This window comes from Muntiacus reevesi, chromosome 4 (assembly GCF_963930625.1).
Source record: "Muntiacus reevesi chromosome 4, mMunRee1.1, whole genome shotgun sequence".
NCBI classification, from domain to species: domain Eukaryota; kingdom Metazoa; phylum Chordata; class Mammalia; order Artiodactyla; family Cervidae; genus Muntiacus; species Muntiacus reevesi.
In genome coordinates this window covers 19,727,794-19,747,823 of record NC_089252.1, presented here as the reverse complement: position 1 = coordinate 19,747,823, position 20,030 = coordinate 19,727,794, and the positions used below count along the sequence as shown (strand labels likewise).

General features: G+C 40.6%; 1 protein-coding gene across 3 annotated transcripts in view; it reads left to right on the top strand.

Moving 5' to 3' along the window:
* Positions 1-20,030, top strand: part of FHOD3 (formin homology 2 domain containing 3) — a 511,278-nt gene that overhangs the window by 292,108 nt on the left and 199,140 nt on the right. For all 3 annotated transcript variants that reach the window (XM_065932345.1, XM_065932348.1, XM_065932346.1), the window contains exon 6: positions 12,048-12,142. In XM_065932345.1, the coding sequence (XP_065788417.1) occupies positions 12,048-12,142 (95 nt within the window). The remainder of the gene's footprint in view (positions 1-12,047; positions 12,143-20,030) is intronic.

Genomic DNA, 20,030 nt, shown 5'->3' with positions numbered 1-20,030 from the left:
TTTTTAAGATGAATGAGCTCTTCCCAGGAGATAAGGTTTTAGTGATGGGCATGGTTTTTTCCTTTCTGAAGATAACCTTAAGAACTCTCATGGCAGAGAGCCAGAACCACTGTGTTCTGGTTTAAGAAAGTATCATCCATGATCTTGTGCTTCCAAGGCCCCTGGGGGGACAGGGAGTAGTGAATATACCCAACCACACAGCAACATCCATCTTTACTCCCAATGGGCAAGTCACAGATCACCCTCTTCCAAAAAAAAAAAATCCCCAAACAAGAAAACCAACTCTGGTGACCACTCATAATGGTTTGCAGCAGAAAGCTGTCTTTGTGGGTAAGGTCATTTTTCTTTAATTTTTCATATGTCCAGTCTGTTATTTTCTGTACTTTTAGTTGAAATAAATAGGCATTATTTGCAATCACATTTTCAAGTGGTAAAATCTCTGATCCAATGGAATGGCTGTAGAATAGATATTCCTTCCTACTGCTTTGTCAAATGAAAATCAAATCAAGAATGGGAAAATGCAGTTGAGGAGGTCTAGGGAGCTAAAGTCTAGGCATGATAACTGTGGTTAACAATACTGTGTTGAATTATGAAAATTTGCTGAGAGAGTAGCGTTGTGTTCTTTCAGCATGCACACAAATAGTAACTATGTGAGGAGGTTGTATGTGAATTAGCTTGACTTCATGATCATTTCATTGTGTATGCGTATCACATCATCATGATATATACCTTAAATATTAACATTTTTTATTTAAAAATATAATTTTAAAAGTTCAGGAAAAGAGAATGATAAAGTAAAGGGTACACAACATAAACAATTACTGGAGCTATGTAAAATGTCTATGGGTAAACAAGAGTTACTTGCACTGTTTCTGCAACTTTTTTGTAATTTTGAAATTATATAAAAATTAAAAGTTACCCCAAGATGCAAAAAATAAGTAGTAGGGAGGTGATGCACAAAGGTACCTTGAAATAGTCAGAGAAATCTTTTGTTTCATGGTGGAACTCTAGAGTCGAATATGCAAGTGGATGCTTAATTTACAAATAAAAGCTTTGTCCAGGACATTAAAAAGGACTAGTTTATGGTCAAGTGTGTGATATGCCTACAGTTATTTCAGTGCTTTTTTTAAAAACCCAACCACATTACGTTAAAAAATCCTTTGGCCTAAACTGTATAATTCCCTTAAGAAGGTCATGCATTTCTGGAATCTCCGAGCCAATTTACAGAGTACGTGTGACCTATAATTTCACTGTAATATCGAAGGAAAGAATGGATGAGGGGCTCATTAAAAGACTACTCAGGGCAGCAGTGTTTAAGAGCTCTTTGTTTAAAAAGTCAGATGACTCTGCCAGGAAGGAATTATCTTTCAGCTTCTTCCATGGCATTTTCTGGCATCTTTGGTCAAAGGAGAGGGCATGAACAAGCAGGCAAATAACTGATGGGGGATTGTTTCCTTGGGGTTGTTGTCTCTGATGTATAAGAAGTTCTTTTTAAAAAACAATTAAAAAATTATATCTTTAAAAAAATTAGCTCTGGTTTTTGGAATTAATATATACTTTAAGAATTCTTTTCTTAAAAGCAAGACACATGTAACTAATTCAAGTTTGATAGTCTTAGGATTGAAGCCCTTCACGGGAGCAGAAGGTTCAGAGGTAAAGGAGCCCAGATGGGTGGATAGGAAGTTGAAAGGTGGGTGAGAGGCTGGGAATGGAAGGGATCTTGGGCCTTGTCCCCAGGCGGAGGGAGCCAGGTGGTCCTCCAGCTTCAATTGATTTAGTTAATGGTTTGGAAGATTCAATGGCAGCATCTTTCATGGATTAGAAAGAGTACAATCAAGGTAGGTGGACCAGCTGGGTCATCAGTTGCTGTAATCCCAGTGGAAGCTGAACCTGAGGCAGTGATGGAGGGAGGGAAAGGTAAATTTGAGGCCTGTTTTAGAGGAAAATGGAGGGAATTAGAGGAATCACTGGAGGTGAAGGATAACGGAAGGGCAGGAGTTTGGAATAATAGATTCCAAGCTTTTGTGGCTGAGATCTATAGGAGAAAATTCATATTTATATAAAATAGAACAAAAATAGAAACAGCCCTTACCTGAAATGAAGTGCACTCTGTTTTCTATTCTGTTTTGTTTATTGAAAAAAATCCATTGCTGGTCTGGACTCACTAAGTTGATTTCATAACCCACCAGTGGTGTTTGAAAATACAAGTGTGCAGTGAGCTCCAGTGTTTAGCCTGGGTGACTGGGTGCTTTTAACAGCCCGCCTTTGGGACCTACTGCAGTAGACTGGCTGGCCGTGTCAAGTGTTAAGGGGGAAGCAGTTAAAACCCGCCAGGGCTTCCAGCAAAATATCCAGGAGTTATCTATGGCCTGTGTTAGGGTTCCTTTTAGAAGATCCTTTAACTGAAAGGCTTCCAGCTTTAAAAAAGAAAGGAAAATAATAAGGAAAGAAGGAAAATAAAAATGGAGGAAGGGAGAAGAGGAGAAAGGAAGAGAGAAAAAGGATTGAAAACCATGTGGTTAGACTATTGAGGCAAACTTCTGAGTGGACCCTGACATAGGACTTTACTCCAGGCCATCCCTGTGTTGCTGTTGAGTTGTATTCTAAAAGCAGAGCTGGGAGGAGTTCTGCCTGAAATGGTGAAGCAGAGAGGAACCTCTCTCTCCTGTTAAATGTGACTGTTGTTGTTTAATCACTAAGTCGTGTCCGACTCATTTGAACCTCGTGGAGTGTAGCCTGCAGTCTCCTCTGTCCATGGGATTCTCCAGGCAAGAATACTGGAGTGGGTTGCCATTTCCTTCTCCAGGGTATCTTCCCGACCCAGGGATCGAACCTGCATATCCTGCATTGGCAGGCGGATTCTTTACCACTGAGCCACCAGGGAAAAATACATAAAGCAACTATTCGAGGATCTTGAAGAGTAAATGGTAGTGGACAAATTGGGAAAGAAGATTAGAATTTGAAGATAGTGCTGTGATAGTGCTTTTAACATTTTTCTTCTAGTATTTCCTGATCTGGACTCAGATCAGCCCTGAACCCAAAGTGGCCGTTGATGTATTCAGAGAGAGTTCTAGAAGAAGCTTTCTACTTCTGGCTTGAAGTAGGATGAAAAGGGACTCCAGACACTAAAAACTGCAAAAGTCCCCCATGTTTCTTAGTCTTTTCTCTGTTATCTTGAACTCCTGCCCGCAGATAATCCCATGGTGAGAACAGCTGTGATAATAATGAGAGAACAGCAGGCGCCTGCAGGCACCTACAACTTTGAGGCATAAACTCCTGCTTTTACTGAGAGGAGCTGTAGTCACAAGATTGTTGGGGTGAATTCCATTTGTGTTTTTCCCTGTTTTCCCACTGCTTGGCCCCAGATGTGGGCACAGTCACAAGAAGTATGTGGCAGAGCAAGATAAATAATGGCCCCACTCTCTGATTGAAAGACTAAGAAACGGAGCCCCAGGGAACCTGAACGTATCAGGGGGATGATGGAAAAAGAGGAAAGAGACCTACAAAGTTTTTCATGAGCCCCTGGGCTCACCACAAACCACATGCATGAATCTGACCCTAACCAGCATACCAAAGACTTTGAGAGCTGAACAACAAGATAGACCACTGCCCGCTGCCCAGTGGCTTCCAGACTCGCCATTGGGTGTTTGACATGCAGGGCCAGTCCAGATGGCACAACACAGGCTTTGAAAACTGGACTGGCATTGGAACCACAGCTCAAAAAAGTCAGGTCAAAACAAGTGGCTTAAAGGGAACAAGGTTAATTGCCTGCTTAAACAAAAATGTCAACCTTTTCTGGAATATTTAAACGAAATTCAGCCATCATTTTCAGGGAATCCAGGATATAAGCCAAAATTAGCTGACATACAATAAAGTAGAAAAATTCCAGCTTGTGTAGGAAAAGACAAATCCGTTGACCCCAGTGCCAAGAAGACATTGGTAGTGAATTTGTCAATTGCTTTAAAGAAGCTAATATAAAAAAAAAAGGAAGTAAGAATGAACACTGTTGAAGTGAATAGAAAAAGTCTCAGAAAATAAATATAAAATATAAAGAAGAATCATTTTCTAAATGGAAAATTTTGAAACTAAAAATAAGTTAATTAACATAAATATCTCACTAGATGGACTAATTCCAATTAGATTGGAAATGATGGGGTTTAGTTCAGATGTACCATTAATTATATTAAATGTAACTGGCCTAATCACAGTGATTAAGAGACCAAGATTATCAGAATGGATACAGAAATAAGGCCCAACTAAATGCTGCCTATAAGAAACCCACCTTAATTATAATATTTTAGTTAGTTTAGAAGCAAAAGGATACAGGAATAAGTATCATACAGACACTAATAAAAAAAAAAAAAGCTAAATTAACATTAGAGAAAGTAGACTCCAGAGTAAAGAAAATAGCAACAAATAAAGACATTATAAAAGAAATGATTCACCCAGAAATGGAAAACCTGTACAGCTTCAAAAGACATGAAGCCAAAACTGAGAGAAATGAAATATGATATGGAAAAATCCTCAGTTGTAGTTGAAGACTTCAGTATTCCTTTTTTAGTGATCAATAGAACTGGTAGACTGGAAATCAGCAAAGCTATAGTGGAACTAAATAACACCACCAACCAACTGGTTCTAATAGACATTTTTAGAGCATTCTATCCAACTATAGTAGAATACATATTCTTCTGAAGTGCATAAAAACATTTACCAAGATAGATCATTTCCAGGATCATAAAAATAACAAATTTACAAGACTTGAAAGCATCTATTTTCTGACCATAATGAAATCAAACTAAATCAGTTATAGAAGGATAACAGGAATATCTCCAAATGTTTGGAAATGAAACAACAAACTTTTAAATAATCATATGTAGAAGAGAAATTTTCAAATAGAAATTAGAAAATAGCTTGAACTAAATGAAAACAAAAATATAAATTAAAATTTGTGGGATGCAATTGAAACAGTGCATGGAAGGAAATTTATAGAATTACATATTTCTATAAGAAGAAAAGAAAATAATCCATGATATAAACATTTTCCTTAAGAAACTAGAACATAAAAGGAAAAATAAACCCAAGTAAGTAGAAGGAAATAAATGATAAATATCAGGGTAAAAACTAATGAAACTGAAAAAAGAAATAATAGGGCTGGACTATTGAAAAGCTGGACTTTCCAGATGGCACTAATGTAAGGACTTGCTTACTGATGCAGGAGATGTAAGAGACTCAAGTTCAATCCCTGGGTTGGGAAGATCCCCTGGAGGAATGCATGGCAACCCACTTCAGTCTTCTTGCCTGGAGAATCTCTTGGACAGAGGAACCTGGCAGGCTATAGTACACAGGGCTGCAGAATCAGACATGACAGAAGTGACTTAGCACGCACACATGCTGGGGAAAGTTAATTCTTTGAAAGGCGATAAGAACAAATAAGCAATAATGACAAAGAAAAAGAAGACACTCATTGCCAACATCCATAATGATAGAGGGGCTATCATGACGGACTCCACAGACTTTAAATAACTAATAAGAGGATACTATGAACAACTGTAAGTAAATAAAATTGATACTTAGATGAAATGAGCCAATTCCTTAAAAATCACAGACTACCAAAATTCACCCAAGATGAAATGGATAACCTGACTAGCCTTATTACTGTAACAGTTATTGTCTGTGACTATTAAAGAAATTTGATTTGAGGTTAGCAGTCTTCTGAAAATGGATTGTCCAGGCTCAGATAGTTTCCTGCTAATTCTGCCAAACATTTGAAGACAAAATAAAACCAATTTTATATAACCTCTTCCAAAAACAGAAGAAGAGGAAGTGCTTCCTGACTCATTTTATAAGACCAACATTACTATGCTGCAAAACTGGACAGAGACAGGATACTACAGACCACTGTTTCATGAACAAAGATGCTAAAATCCTCAGCAAAATATCAGTGAATCAAATTCAGCAGTATATAAAAAGAATAATGCACGATGGCCAAGAGCGAATGCAAGGCTAGTTCAGTATTTTAAATTCACTCTGTAACCCATCGCATTATCAGTCTGAAGAAAAGCCATTTGATAATATCAGCTGATACAGAAAAAGCATTTGACAAAATTCAGCATCGATTTATGATTAAAAACTCTCTTAACAAACTAGACACTGGGAGGCTCTTTGCCTTGATAGAGGGCATTGTACAAAAACCTATAGTTAACATCATAATTAATGATGAAAGACTACATCCTTTCTCTTTAATATTGAGAAAAGGTAGCTGTCCACTCCAACCACCACTATTGAATATTCACACTTAACCAATGCCATAGGGCAAGGAGGAATAAAGGGAAGTGGGCTGCAGGGGATATAGATTGGGAAGGAAGAAATAAAATTGCTCTAGGTCACAGACATCATTACATCTATATAGAAAACCTCAGTCTGCAGAAACATAATCCTGCAAATCCCTAGAATTAATGTTTAACAAAGTTACAGAATACAAAGTCAAAACAAGAAAAATTATTTTTATTCTAATGCTGAATCTCCAATACTTTGGCCACCTGATTCGAAGAACTGACTCATTGGAAAAAACCTTGATGCTGGGCAAGATTGAAGGCAGGAGGAGAAGGAGACAACAGAGGATGAGATGGTTGGATGGCATCACTGACTCAACGGACATGAGTTTGAGTAAACTCCGGGAGTTGGTGATGGACAGGGAGGCCTGGCATGCTGCAGTTCATGGGATCGCAGAGAGTCAGACATGACTGAGTGCCTGAACTGAACTAATAATAAATAGAAATGCAGAAATTTTAAAAATATATCCATAGCTCCAAAAAATATGAAATACAAATTTAGCAAAAATCAATATACAGAATCTCTAGTTAAAAACTACAAATACCAATGAAAACAGAGAAGATCTACACGATGACATAATAGGATCATGGGATGCAAGACTGAATGTAGTAAAGATGTCATTCTTCCAAAATTTATCTGTAGATTTAATGCATTTCCCATAATATTAGGTTGGTGCAAAAGTAATTGCAGGGTTTGCATTACTGAAGTTTGCTGTTTGATATTGGAATATATTCTCAATAAATGTGGTTATGTTATACATCATTTTAATGCACAGTTCTCGCTCTATGGTTTTTTACTAATGACTTATTACTTGCTGTTTATTTTATATTTATTTTAGACTATGGAAATGATGTTAGGCAAAAAGCAAATTCCAGCTGTTTTCTTGCTGGAGTTCAAAATGGGTCGTAAAGCAGTGGAGACAACTTACATCAATAAAGCAGTCAAGACAACTTGCAACATGGATAATGCATTGGGCTTACCAGGCGACTCAGTGGTAAAGAATCTGCCTGTCAATACAGGAGATGCAGGAGACTCGAGTTTGATCCCTGGGTCAGGAAGATCCCCTGGAGAAGGGAATGGCAACCCACTCCACGATTCTTGCCTGGAGAATCCCATGGACAGAGGAGCCTGGTGGGCTACAGTCTGTGGGGTCACAAAGAATCAGACATGACTGAGCAGCAGCAGCATCCTATCGAATAGTCAGAATATGGTGTGAGACCCATGGAATATCTGTGTGAAAAAAGAATATCCGTCTAAACCACACAATTTATAAAAAAATTATCTCAAAATGGATCATATATCTAAATATTAAAAAAAAATTTTTTTTAGAAAATAAACTAATCCTGACTTTGCTTGGGCAGCGGGCTCTCTGCACTTTGTGTCTTGAGAATCTTTCATCATGTGCTTCTGTTCAGTAGATAATTGATGTGTGACCCCAGTGACATCCTTGATACGACTGACACTTATTGAGTACTGACTCTGACAAAGACTCTGATCTAACTCAGTCCCCACAGCGCCTCTGCAGGATAGGTACTACAGTGTTACTATCTCACTTTTGAGATGAGGGAACAGAAGCACAGAAAGTTAATAAAAATGCCTCGAGAAAATGCCAAGAGCAGTGTAACGACAAGTGGCCTGGGCTCTCTTTTCAGACCTGTGCTGATGATCATTACGCACCATCACCAGTCTGTCCTGACACGCTGATACTCCTCATCCTTCTTCAAAATGGAAACCTGTAATTTTTGTGGCTCCTGTGACCCAGATCGTCTACTTTTCCTGTCTTCTTTTCCCCTCCCGTGTGAGTTTTATTCACAGGCCCTCATCCAGGCTGGTGTTTTTCTGCTTTTCGAAGCGTACTATGATTTTAACCCACTTAAATCTATTTAGCGCCATCTTGTGTCTGCATTGGGCTTTGCAGGAAGGAGCTCCTTGGTTTCAGGGTGGGCTCTGGTGCGGGGAGATCTAACTTGAAGACTTTTGCTGCTCATGATATTCTGACAAACTAGCGTGATCAGAAAATTGATTCCATTAGATGTGGACTTTCTGGTGACTTTCTTCCTCCAAAGTGGGCAGTTAATAGAACCTTGAAGGGAAACAGATCATGGAGAAAAAACTTACAGAAATTCTCACTTTGACTCACTTTCCGTAGCGATGCCCTGGCTTGCTGGGCTTTCTGCAATACCAGAGGCCCTGAGAAGTCAGTGGGGAGACTTTACTCCCTGGCTTTTCAGCCTTGGGAGGGGGGAAGGGCCCCCCAAGGGATGCACCTTCCAGTGACTATAAACAGTTTCCATCATCTCCCCCGTGCCATTGCTTTGGAACATGCTAAAGTCTGCGTTAGTGGCTCAGTTGAGTCTGACTCTTTGCAACCCCATGGACTGTACCCCAACAGCCTCCTCTGTCCATGGAATTCTCCAGGCAAGAATACAGGAGTGGATAGCCTATCCTTTTTCCAGGGGATCTTCCTGACCCAGGGATCAAACCCGGGTCTCCTGCATTGCAGGCAGATTCTTTACCGTCTGAGCCACCAGGGAAGCCTAGCATCTGAATTTGCTTCTCCAACAGTGGAACTTGAGTGGGAAAAGGACAGTGATGCAAACTCCTCTTCCCTGGAGGTTTGCCAGTTTGTTTTGGAAGGGAGAGGAGGAAAGAAAAAGCAAAAGGAAAAAATGGGGCAGGATGTGCTGAATTCTCAGAACTCTTCCATGAAGTAGGAGCTTTATCTTATTGAAGGAGGGAGGGGTATGCTGAGAGGGGTAGGCTAGTAAAAAAATTCTAAAAACCAGGAAAAGCACTTAACACTTTGCATTATACAGTCTTATTTAGTTCCTTTTTGTGTATCTGTTTGCTTTCCAGTTAAAGTAATAGGTACTTGTAATGAAAAACAAGGAAAACAAAAAGTAGAAGAACATATATTCAGAGAACATATATCATGTCATAATGCTTAATATATCATGGGGTTTCCTTTCCTTCAATGCTTGAAGATCTTAGTACTTTATTGAATTATATAATGTTTCTCATTTTCTACTTTTTAACTATTTTATCAGAAACAGCTCACAAGTTAGGACATAGTTTTGGTAAATTATTCTGTATGCGGTGTTCTAGTGGATTTTATATATGTGGATGTGTGGATTTTAGTTGATGTTTTGATGTTATAGATGACACTTCAGTGCATATTTTTGCTTCATCCTCTTTCCTCCCTTAACTTAGGGTTATTTCCTTAGGATAGATTGTTGAAATCACATTGGCTGAGGAAGAGCTTCGAGAGGACTTTCAGGCTCTGAGTAGAGACACAGAGGAGTCACCTGTCCTGGCTAGAGGTGGACTCAGCCGCTTGGTAGTGATGGAGCTTGGGAGCACTTTTCAGAGCCTCAGTTTTTCCTCTGTCAGGTGGGGGTAGTAATACCTCCTATACAGCCTGGCTCTCGTGTTAATAACACATATAAAGTCCCCCCCCCTCAAATCTTGAGACATGGTAGACACTAAATGGTAACTATCAAAACAGCACTAAATAGATTACAGGACTTGTACCAGTTTGCCCTGATGCCAGGAATGCATGAAGTTAGTTATTTAACCTCTGCAGCAGTTGATACCTAATCATTTCTTTTAAAAATGTCTTTGATAATTTAAATAAAAATGCTACCTCATTGTTTTATTTTGTATTTTTATTATAGTAAGAATGAACAACTTTGCTATTGTAAACCAGTTTGTCTTCTCTCTTGTGTTGTTCACTCACTAAGTCATGTTCAACTCTTTGCAATCCCATGGACTGCAGCATGCCTCACTTCCCTGTCCTTCACCATGTCCCAAAGTTTTCTCAAACTCATGTCCATTGAGTCGGTGATGCCATCCAACCATCTCATCCTCTGTCACCTCCTTCTCCTTTTGCCCTCAATTTTTCCCACCATCAGGGTCTTTTCCAATGAGTTGGCTCTTCACATCAGATGGCCGAAGTTTTGGAGCATCAACTTCAGCATCCGTCTGTCCAGTGAATTTTCAGGGTTGATTGCCTTTAGGATTGACTGGTTTGATTTTGGCTTTTTTATATTGGCATTTAGTATTTTCTTATCAACTTTTAAAATAAATCATTTAAACCTTTATCATATTTTCTGTCATGTGTCCATTTATCTAGCATTATGTTTTTATGTCAAAGTTTGATTTTCTTTGTGTATTACATACTTTTTCTCATCAAGATGAGAACGTGGTTGTAATTGTGATCTCTTTATTATCAATTTTGTAAATGAATTTTTATTTGGTCTGTAATATTTCTTGCAAATAATAACAGTTTTGTGTATTAATTTCTAACCATCCTACCTTTTATTATTATTCATGTCTTGTTAAATTTGCCTGAAACTCTTTATCATGGTATTAAATAATCATAGGATTAATGGGCATCATTTTAAAATTACTTTTGATTTTAACAGGAATATCTCTAATGTTTCACCACCAAATAGAATATGAATCTGGTATTTCCAAAAATATACTGTTTATTGTGTCAAGGATACATTCAACTAATTGCTTAAAATTTTGAGTTTTTAAATATATATGAGAACGTACTTTTTCTCAGAATGATTATGTGATTTTGTTATCTATTTGTTGGATAAAATAATAAATTTTCTGACATAACACATATATTTGTATGCTTGGAATTAGTGGATACTAATATTTTATGTTTTATTTACTGTTTTCAGTCAACACCATTTCATCTGAACTGTTTCCTACACCTGCATATAAAGCTGTATGTGTGTAAAGCATAAAAGAAAGAATATAGGAAAAATATATCAACATGTTAAGAATAATTATAAATTATGAGATTATGAATTATTTTCATTTCACACCTCTTACTTTAAGTTTTCTAAAATGAGATATTTTACTATTACCAGGAAAAAAAGGTTGCCAAAAGTGTCAATGCCATACCAATTAATTATGACTGAAATAAGATTTAGCAGGTCAGATGTAATTTAATGAAGCCTATTTATTTAGATATGATATTTGTTTATTGATTTTCTAGACATCAAATTATTTGAAACTAAGGGAACTGAAAAAATTGAGTTAGTATTTGTTTAAAAAGTGTAATAATATTTTATGGATAATGACAATATTTGGTGACTATATTGTCCTTAACTAAGAATTTATTTGGTAATGACAATTTTTTTCATAATATCTGATATTTTAAAACCCAAGAATCTTTAGAAAGGATTACAAATAATACTTAAATACATTTTTATCTCCTATCTAAGAATTCAAATAAACTTAGGATGGTTCCATAGCATCTGGGGCCAGCCTGACCACAGGCTGGGGCACTGGACAGGTTGCTTTGAGAACCTCTTTCTGTAACTGGAGGCCACGACCCAGACACCTTCTCATACATATCTGTGTCTCATCTGGGACTTCACCCAGATATAGAAACAGAAAACATGCATTTATACATCAAGGCACAGAGAAGCAACAGTCACTGGATTTGGTGCCTTAATTGCATCTTCCAGATACCAGGAATAGCCTTTGTTTCTTCTTGAGAGGTCCACACTTTCTGCAATGAGATTTTGCTAATTTCAGAGCTCAGGAATCAAATCAGAAGATCAAATCTTCAGATTTGATCATTAACATACAGTGTACTTAAAGTGTGAGAATCTCACTTGACATTATGATCATTGGAGATGTTATTTACATATAAAACCATAACATCTCCTTGCTTCTTTTTCTCTTCTCTTTAGCTTTGGGCCAGATTATGTTGTACGTGGATGGGATGAATGGAGTAATAAACCACAATGAAACCATTCAGTGGCTGTACACTCTCATTGGGTCCAAGGTAAGAGATTATGGTTGAACATTTTATTTGGTTTGTATGTCATACACCTCTCTTTTTGTTATGCTCTCTGGGATGGTTTTGCAAAAAGAAGTCCTATTTAGCTCTGTTCCAGCCCTGTCAGAGTACAATCAAGGACTATGATTTTATAGATTAAAAAAATACCCAAATTGCACAGAACTTATTAATTTTTAATGCACTTTAGTTATTTTCTTTTAAGCTCTTTTTTTTTTTTTTTAATTTTTGGCTGTCCGTGCAGCGTATGGGGTCTTAGTTCCCCAAGCAGGGATGGAACCTGTGTACCTGGCAGTGGAAGTGTCTTAACCACTGATACTAGCAGGGAAGCCCTTTCTTTTAATTTTTAATCAAATACTTTCAGCACCTTTGGTTTTTAACATTTAATTAAAATATTAGGCAATGGGTAGAGCATTAATCTTGCCAGTGGTAAAGCCAACGAGTGCATGCTCAGTTGTGTTCAACTCTTTGACCCCATAGACTATAGCCTGCCAGCTCCTCTGTTCATGGAATTTTCCAGGCATGAAGACTAGAGTGGGTTGCCATTCATCTTACCTAATGTATTTCATGTTTAATACGGTCAGTTACTTAAGTATGTATATGTTGCATATATGTATATGCATATTCCTGTATGTATAGATCAAAGAATTTGAGTCTGCCTTTCAATTCTGCCATCAATTATAAAAGTGACCAGCATTTACTCACAATTCACCCAGGCACCATAGTAAGTGCTTTTCTGGCATTATTGCCTTTAATCCACACAAGGCTACTGTAAGGTAAATAATGTCCCCACTTTATAGTTGAGGAACTCGTGCTTGATTCTGAGGATCTCTCTAGTTTCCCCATGGATCTTGGGGATCCGTGTCTGTCTGACAGTGCCTTGTCTGTGAGTCCTCAGTCCCTGGGGCCACGGGCCCGATGAGGAAGATCCGCCGTGACACTCAAAGACCCGCCATGACACTCGAAGACCCGCCATGACACTCAAAGACCCGCCATGACACTCGAAGACCCGCCATGACACTCAAAGATCCGCCATGACACTCGAGGGGTGTTGGAAGCTGAGGGAGCTCTAGCACTGCGCTCTCTAGATTCTCAGGTGGGGCCATGAAGGACCTGGCTGGAAGGCAGAGTTGGAGGAAGTCAGAAGGGATCCCGTCTTGAGCAGAAGCCAGGGAATCCAGGCTGGAGTGTGGTCAGCCTGTGGGCTGAGGCAGCATGGTGGACATCACGGTGAGGCGAGTAGGCAGCAGGGTCAAGTAGGGAAGGTGTTGGGGGCCTGGGTGGGGAATTTCAACCTGATTTAGACATGTTGCCGAGTCAGCACAGCTTCCTGGGGGTCCCTGCAGAACCCGTGGTCATCCCAGGCTTCCCCATCCCTATGTTCACTGCCACCCTCACAGTGGCGAGCTTGCCAAGGCTGGCGGGTGCCAGCCCTGGGCTCTCGGGCAGAGTCACAGTCCTTGGTATGTGATACCCTCTGGGTCCCAGGTCTTTGGTTGACCCTCACATCTTCTGCTTAATTTTCCTTTTCCCAGTATTATTGTTAATAGAGTCTCTTCTCCCATATTATAATAGAAACAGTTATGGGTTTTCTTAGAAGACCGAAAATCTTTTCTTCTCCTTCTCTTTTTTTCTTCCTCGTCCTTCTCCTCTTCTTCTCTTTAAACATTTGGCTCTGTTTTCTTTGGGAAATGGATATGCCTTTATTTACAAAGTGCTTTAGGTGACCTTGCAAGCTGAGTGGCATGATGGGCCTACTGGGTTGATTTTGCAGGCTGAGGGAAGATATGTGTCTCATATCCTGCTTCAGGGTTTTCTGATTTTTCCTCCCTTCTGCTGAGTCTCCTTAACCTTGATGTTCATTGGGAAGCTTCTCCCTCCCCTGGGCTCCCTGCAGGGTCTCAAGGACCCCAAAAGCTAGGGAGATGGGAGATTTTGCAATGAAAGCTGACTTTATTATGGTCATAATAAAACGCCGACAACCAACCCTGTTTAGAAACAGGAATAAAACCTAGCAGCTACCCTTGTTACTGGAAAATTGACTACCTTTCATCTCATCACCAGGAAGGAGTAGAGGAAGGGTAAGATCCTGGTGGAGGGAGTGGGAGGGGAAAAAAGGATGGGAAAGGCATGGAGAAGAGGAGAGAGGGAGAAACGGATGAGGGGAGAGACCAGGACCAGGAAGGAAAAAAGGAGAGGAGAAAAAGGAAGTAGGCCTAACAAAGTGGCTCCATCTGCTCAGTAGATGGGAAGAAGACTCACAGCCTTCAGTGTTGCAGCAGTACCCTGTCGATTTTTCTTTGGCATCATTTTGCAAGGAAAACACTGGGAAAGGAATATATGGGACATCTTTATTGACTTCTAAATAACATGGGGAAATCATGAAATTCAAAGCCCTCAGGAATGAGATGTAGGACTTATGTTTCCCCTCTTCTTTCCCTGTGCAACACACCAGGTGTTTGGGACCCTGGGCATCTCTCTGACGCAAGGCATTTCCCTCCCCCGCCCAGGCACTCGGGGCATCAGCACTGATAGGTCACTGCTGGATCCTTCTTCCATCTTTCATTTTCCCTACAATGGTCTCCAGCTGCTGTGTTCAACACCAGACCAGGCATTATGCGGAGGAGAAAACAGCCAACGCTCAGCCTAAGCCTTGGGGCTGTTGGTGTTGTTAGGGGACTGTGGGGCTGCTCGGAGCCTGTGTCCACTCTGTAATGAAAGAGGAAGGTCTCAGCTGACCCTGCAAGGAGTGCTCAGTTGCAGGCTACTGGCTGAAAGTCAATAGGGGCAGCAGCCACCAAGTGCTGTTCTAATGAAATCACTTCTTCTTTACAAAACCAAAATGGTGACCTTAACACTCCCCCCCACCACCCCCTTGACTGGGGAAAGAGATCTCTGCCAGGAAGAACAGGTGAACCAACATGAAACCCTAAGTTTTAAGAAGGAAGCCTCGGCCTCTCCTTTAACATACAGCTTGGGCGATATGACCACAGAGGTTTTCCTGATTCAAATTAAATTAAGAGATAAGGAAAGCCAGGGGTCCCAGGTTTTTCTTTTGACTAAGATTTCTCAGACCCAGAAGGACAGGAACCCTGAGGTCCTGTTGTTTGTGCCTTAAACAGGCACAGAGTTGATGATGGAATCTGGGATTAGAGAAGCCTTGCCATTCTGTTCTCATAATTCTTCATTTTCCTTCCATGAAAGGCAATAAGATGTGTCTGCCAGCAGCCCATTATGCAATATTTACAGGTATTCGAGTCTCATCACTAGAGGAGGAAATGATCCATTTGCAGCCAAATAATTACATTTTAAAAGAAAGAAAAGGTGTTTTTCAATAATATGTTTCATTCTGTTTACAAAAATCCATCTTTAAACTTCCTAGTCAGAGGTAAGAAGCAGATGCTATCCTCATGACTTTTCACACAATATGGATTTTTTTCCCTCTTCAGTATATCTGGAAGTCTCATTAACTGGGGTAAGGTGATTCAGCTTGTACAATATAACCTTTCGTTATTATCATAAAGATAGTCTGTTTTTCTTTATCTGTATGGATTGCCTTCTGGCCATGGGGGAGGCCCCAGTAGCCCTTAACCTCCTTGTAGGTTTCATGACCTCCTGATATTGTCATGAAACCTGCCCTTTCTGTGTTGCTCTTGCTGCATTTTTCTGTCGGCCCCACTGCAGCTCATTCTTCCAGCTGTGCCCCAAATTGCCGGTCATAGATCTCCAGACTTACTTTGTGCTGTGTGGGGTTGGCCCTGCGCCCTGACTCCCATGTGGCACAGCTTCTAAACCTGAGTCAAGGGGAGCTCTGGCCACAAGCCCCTTTCACACACACACACACACACACACACACACACACACACACTCTTATACACCTTAGAGAGCCATGCTCCCCACTCCCACAACAAATACACACACACACACACACACACACACACACACACACACACACACACACACACACACACACACACACTGGGGATGTGGCTCAAAGTTTCTTGTTAGGACAGTAAGATGATGAGAAGTAACATTGGGTGTGTAGGATGGAGGTGGTACGGGACGAAATTGACAGGGATAGGGAGCTTGGGGCCTAGCATGCTATCAAAGCCCTGAGATAGTGAGACCTGGCTAAGAATTGCAGCAGAAATTGATGAAAATCTGAGACATTTTGCAGAATAGCTTCCTTGGACTAGATTTCTGCATGTGGAAAAACAGCTTGAAGAATGAAAGCGAGGGTCATAGTTTTGAACCTGGGCAGCTATGACTAGGGCATTGCCTCCAGCAGAGGTAGTGGTGGTGGTGGTGCTTAGTCGCTCAGTCGTGTCCTACTCTTTGTGACCCCATGGACTGTAGCCTGCCAGGCTTCTCTGTCAATGGGATTTTCCTGGTAGGAATACTGGAGTGGTTGCCATTTTCTCCTCCAGGGGATCTTCCTGATTCAGGGATTGAACCTCAGTCTCCCACATTGCAGGTGAATTCTTAACCATTGAGCCACAGAGAATTCCCCCAGCAAGAAGAGAAAATTTGGCAGTTGGGCTTCAATAGCTGGAAAGCTTTGACATACTGGGTAAGATGAAGGCAGTGTCCCCCTGGAGAGCTAAACAGGTGTATCCATGGTGCCAGGAAGTGCTGGCTGGTTGTGAAGTAGAGGAGGTTTCGTCAACCCTTTGGCCATGATCATTGGCATGTCACTGCCAGTGTGATCCACTCAGATGACCCACAGTGGGTGTGATCTGAAGTGCTTTTTCATTTTTAATTTTTTTGGTTAATTGTTTTGAGATAATTGTATGTTCACTTATAGTTGTTAGAAATAATACATAGAGATCCTGTGTAATCTTTACCCAGTTCTCTCCAAAGATAACATCCTGCAATACTGTACTATAGTATCGCAAATCAGGCAGTTGAGATTTTGGTACAGTCAAGAGACAGAACATATCCATAACCAACAGGAGCCCCAATATCACTTCCCTGCTATTCCCACCTCAGCCTAAATCTCTGGCAACCATTAATCTGTTCTTCATTTCTTTACTTTGGTGATTTCAACAAAGTTATGTGAATGGTAGGGGCCACAGCATGTAACCTTTCGGAGTTAGCTTTTTTCCCTCAGCATAATTATCTGGAGATTCATTGAAGTGGTTTTTGAGTAATGAAATATCAAATGGAATTCTAGCCTTGGAGAGATGGCAAAGTCTTGTTCAAGATGTTCCTGACATTCACCAGCCACATTCCCGATACTTCAGCTGAGCAAGTGCCATTTGCCTCAAACGGCCATTACTGGACACTGGAACTGTGGGAAAGCCTTACTTGTGGGGACCCACCTCCACCTCTCTGTCATTAACCAAATGCCTTGCACTGCTTTCTGAAATAACACACACTCACTTCCCCATGGAAATACTCTTAAAGTATTTAAAGACAGATATCATGCCATCCTGACTCATTGGAAAAGACCCTGATGCTGGGAAAGACTGAAGGCAGGAGGAGAAGGGGACAGAGGATGAAATGGCTGGATGGCGTCACCAACTCAATGGACATGAGTTTGAGTAAACTCTGGGAGTTGGTGATAGACAGGGAGGCCTGGCTTGCTGCAGTCCATGGGGTTGCAAAGAGTCGGACATGACTGAGTGACTGAACTGAACTGATGCCATCCTGTCTAAGTTAAATTCGATGGTTTCCACAGACAGTCCTTGGGGATGTAGTTTGCAGTTCCTCATCATACGAGTTAGCAGTTTCTCTGTCCATCCAGTACAAAGGATCTTGCTATGGTAAAATCCCAGAATATAGCATCACCCTTCTACAGACCCCACCACTGCATTCAGCGGCAGCCCTGGGTGTTAGCTCCAATCAAACTAATAATTCACTAAACCTCCCAGTTTTTGTTTTGTTTTTTACTCATCCACATAATGCCAGTTCCTTCCATTCTGCATCTCTGTGATTGTTTAACACCTAAATGCAGAGCTTTGATTTTCTTTCCTATTGATTTCAGGCCAGAGTTCCAACCTCAAGATCATATTCACCCAGGAAAGGAAAGCTTTAGGCTTTAAATGCTTTTTACTTCTAGCATTTCTGTTTGATTCTTACAGTTTCCCTTTGCTGAAATTTGTCATCTGTTCATGCATGGTGTTTACCTTTTCCATTAGTCTTTAACATATTAATCATTGTGAATTTTATAGTTCTAATATTGCATCAAATCTATGGATGTCTTTGTTTCTTGTCAGCAGGGGTGGGGAATTGGGGCTTTTGTATACATCTTGTAATTTTTGACTGAAAGCTTGGTATGTATAGGAGAGTATAGGCTAAGGTAGGTAGTGTTTATGCCTATAAATGGGCAAGTCTCTAATACTAAGCAATTAGAGTAGAGAAGTTTTCAGTTTTCTCTCAAGTGGAGCAGGGCTTGGATTTTGTTGTTGCTGTAGTATCTTCATTTACCACCCGTTTCCAAGTTCTATTAAGTAATTGTGCTTTAGGTGAGAACTGGCTTGCTAGAGAGTTTTTCTCAATGTTCCCTTTTCACTGTGAGCTTTAAACATTTTCTACACATCTAAGTCTCAGAGGGAGGTCAATCTCCATGCCCCTGCCCCTTACCAAGTGGAACCTTCTGTGGCCTGGTGCTTCCAGGACTGGACTTTCTCTATTGCCTTTGTTTCCCACATTGGTCTTCAAGAAGGTCAGTGTGCCTGGGGCTTGAGGTGGGACTGTCTCAGTGGTCTTGTCCCTCCCTCAGTGGTAGGAGGACTCTAAAAGGTCTCTTCTGAGGATGGGCTCCTGCTCCTGTCCCAGCAGTACAGAGTCTTGTTCTTTTATCTTCTCCTACACTACCTGTGCTTCAGGGGCAGCAAGATTTGCTACCCTTCCCTGCTGCTTACGGCTTTTGTATCACAGAGGAGAAGACTCGGGATGTGGTTTCCTGCCTACCCAGGTGGTCTGTGGCTGCTCCCTTCCTCCTGTGGGGTGTTTGCTGTTGTTCTGGTATCCAGACTGTGCATCCCCCAACCTGTGCTGTGGGAGACTTTCTTAGGTCTCAGTCCCTGCCTCAATCTTCCTCATGGTGCCATGGAAGTCCTTGGAGAGTAGTGTGAATGGATGCTAAGTTCCTTTGTGATTGTAGTTCCCAGGGCTTCCACACTCTCATGACAGTCTACTCCTGACTATTTGTTAAAACTGTGATCTGAGTTTTACTTACTGCTCGGTATGGTGGCTCCCATCCTTCTTCTCCACTCTACCTTAGATGGGCCATTGCTGTGTCTTGCCTTTTCTCAGTGGAAGGAAACTGTCCCTTTTTAGATTTCATGCTACTTGGTTGCTGTGAAATCCTGGCTCTCTAATGAGTTCAATAAAAGTTGATTTTAATGATTATTTGGCCTTTTCTTACTTGGGTTTGGAGCAACAGTCTTCGCCACTTTTTAAGTAGAAGTTAGAGCTTCAATTTTGTATATTTAAAAACACATTAAATAAAATTCCATGAGATCTACCCAGTTCAGTTCAGTTTGGTTGCTCCATTGTGTCTGACTCTTTGAGGCCCCATGAACTGCAGCACGCCAGGCCTCCCTGTCCATCACCAACTCCCAGAGTTTACTCAAACTATGTCCATTGAATCGGTGATGCCATCCAACCATCTCATCCTCTGTCGTCCCCCTCTCCTTCCTCCTTCAATCTTTCCCAGCATCGGGGTCTTTTCAAATGAGTCAGTTCTTCGCATCAGGTGGCCAAAGTATTGGAGTTTCAGCTTCAGCATCAGTCCTTCCAATTAATATTCAGGACTGATTTCCTTTAGGATGGACTGGTTGGATCTCCTTGCTGTCCAAGGGATTCTCAAGAGTCTTCTCCAACACCACAGTTCAATGAATTCTATCAGATTTTTATGTTTAACCTTTCT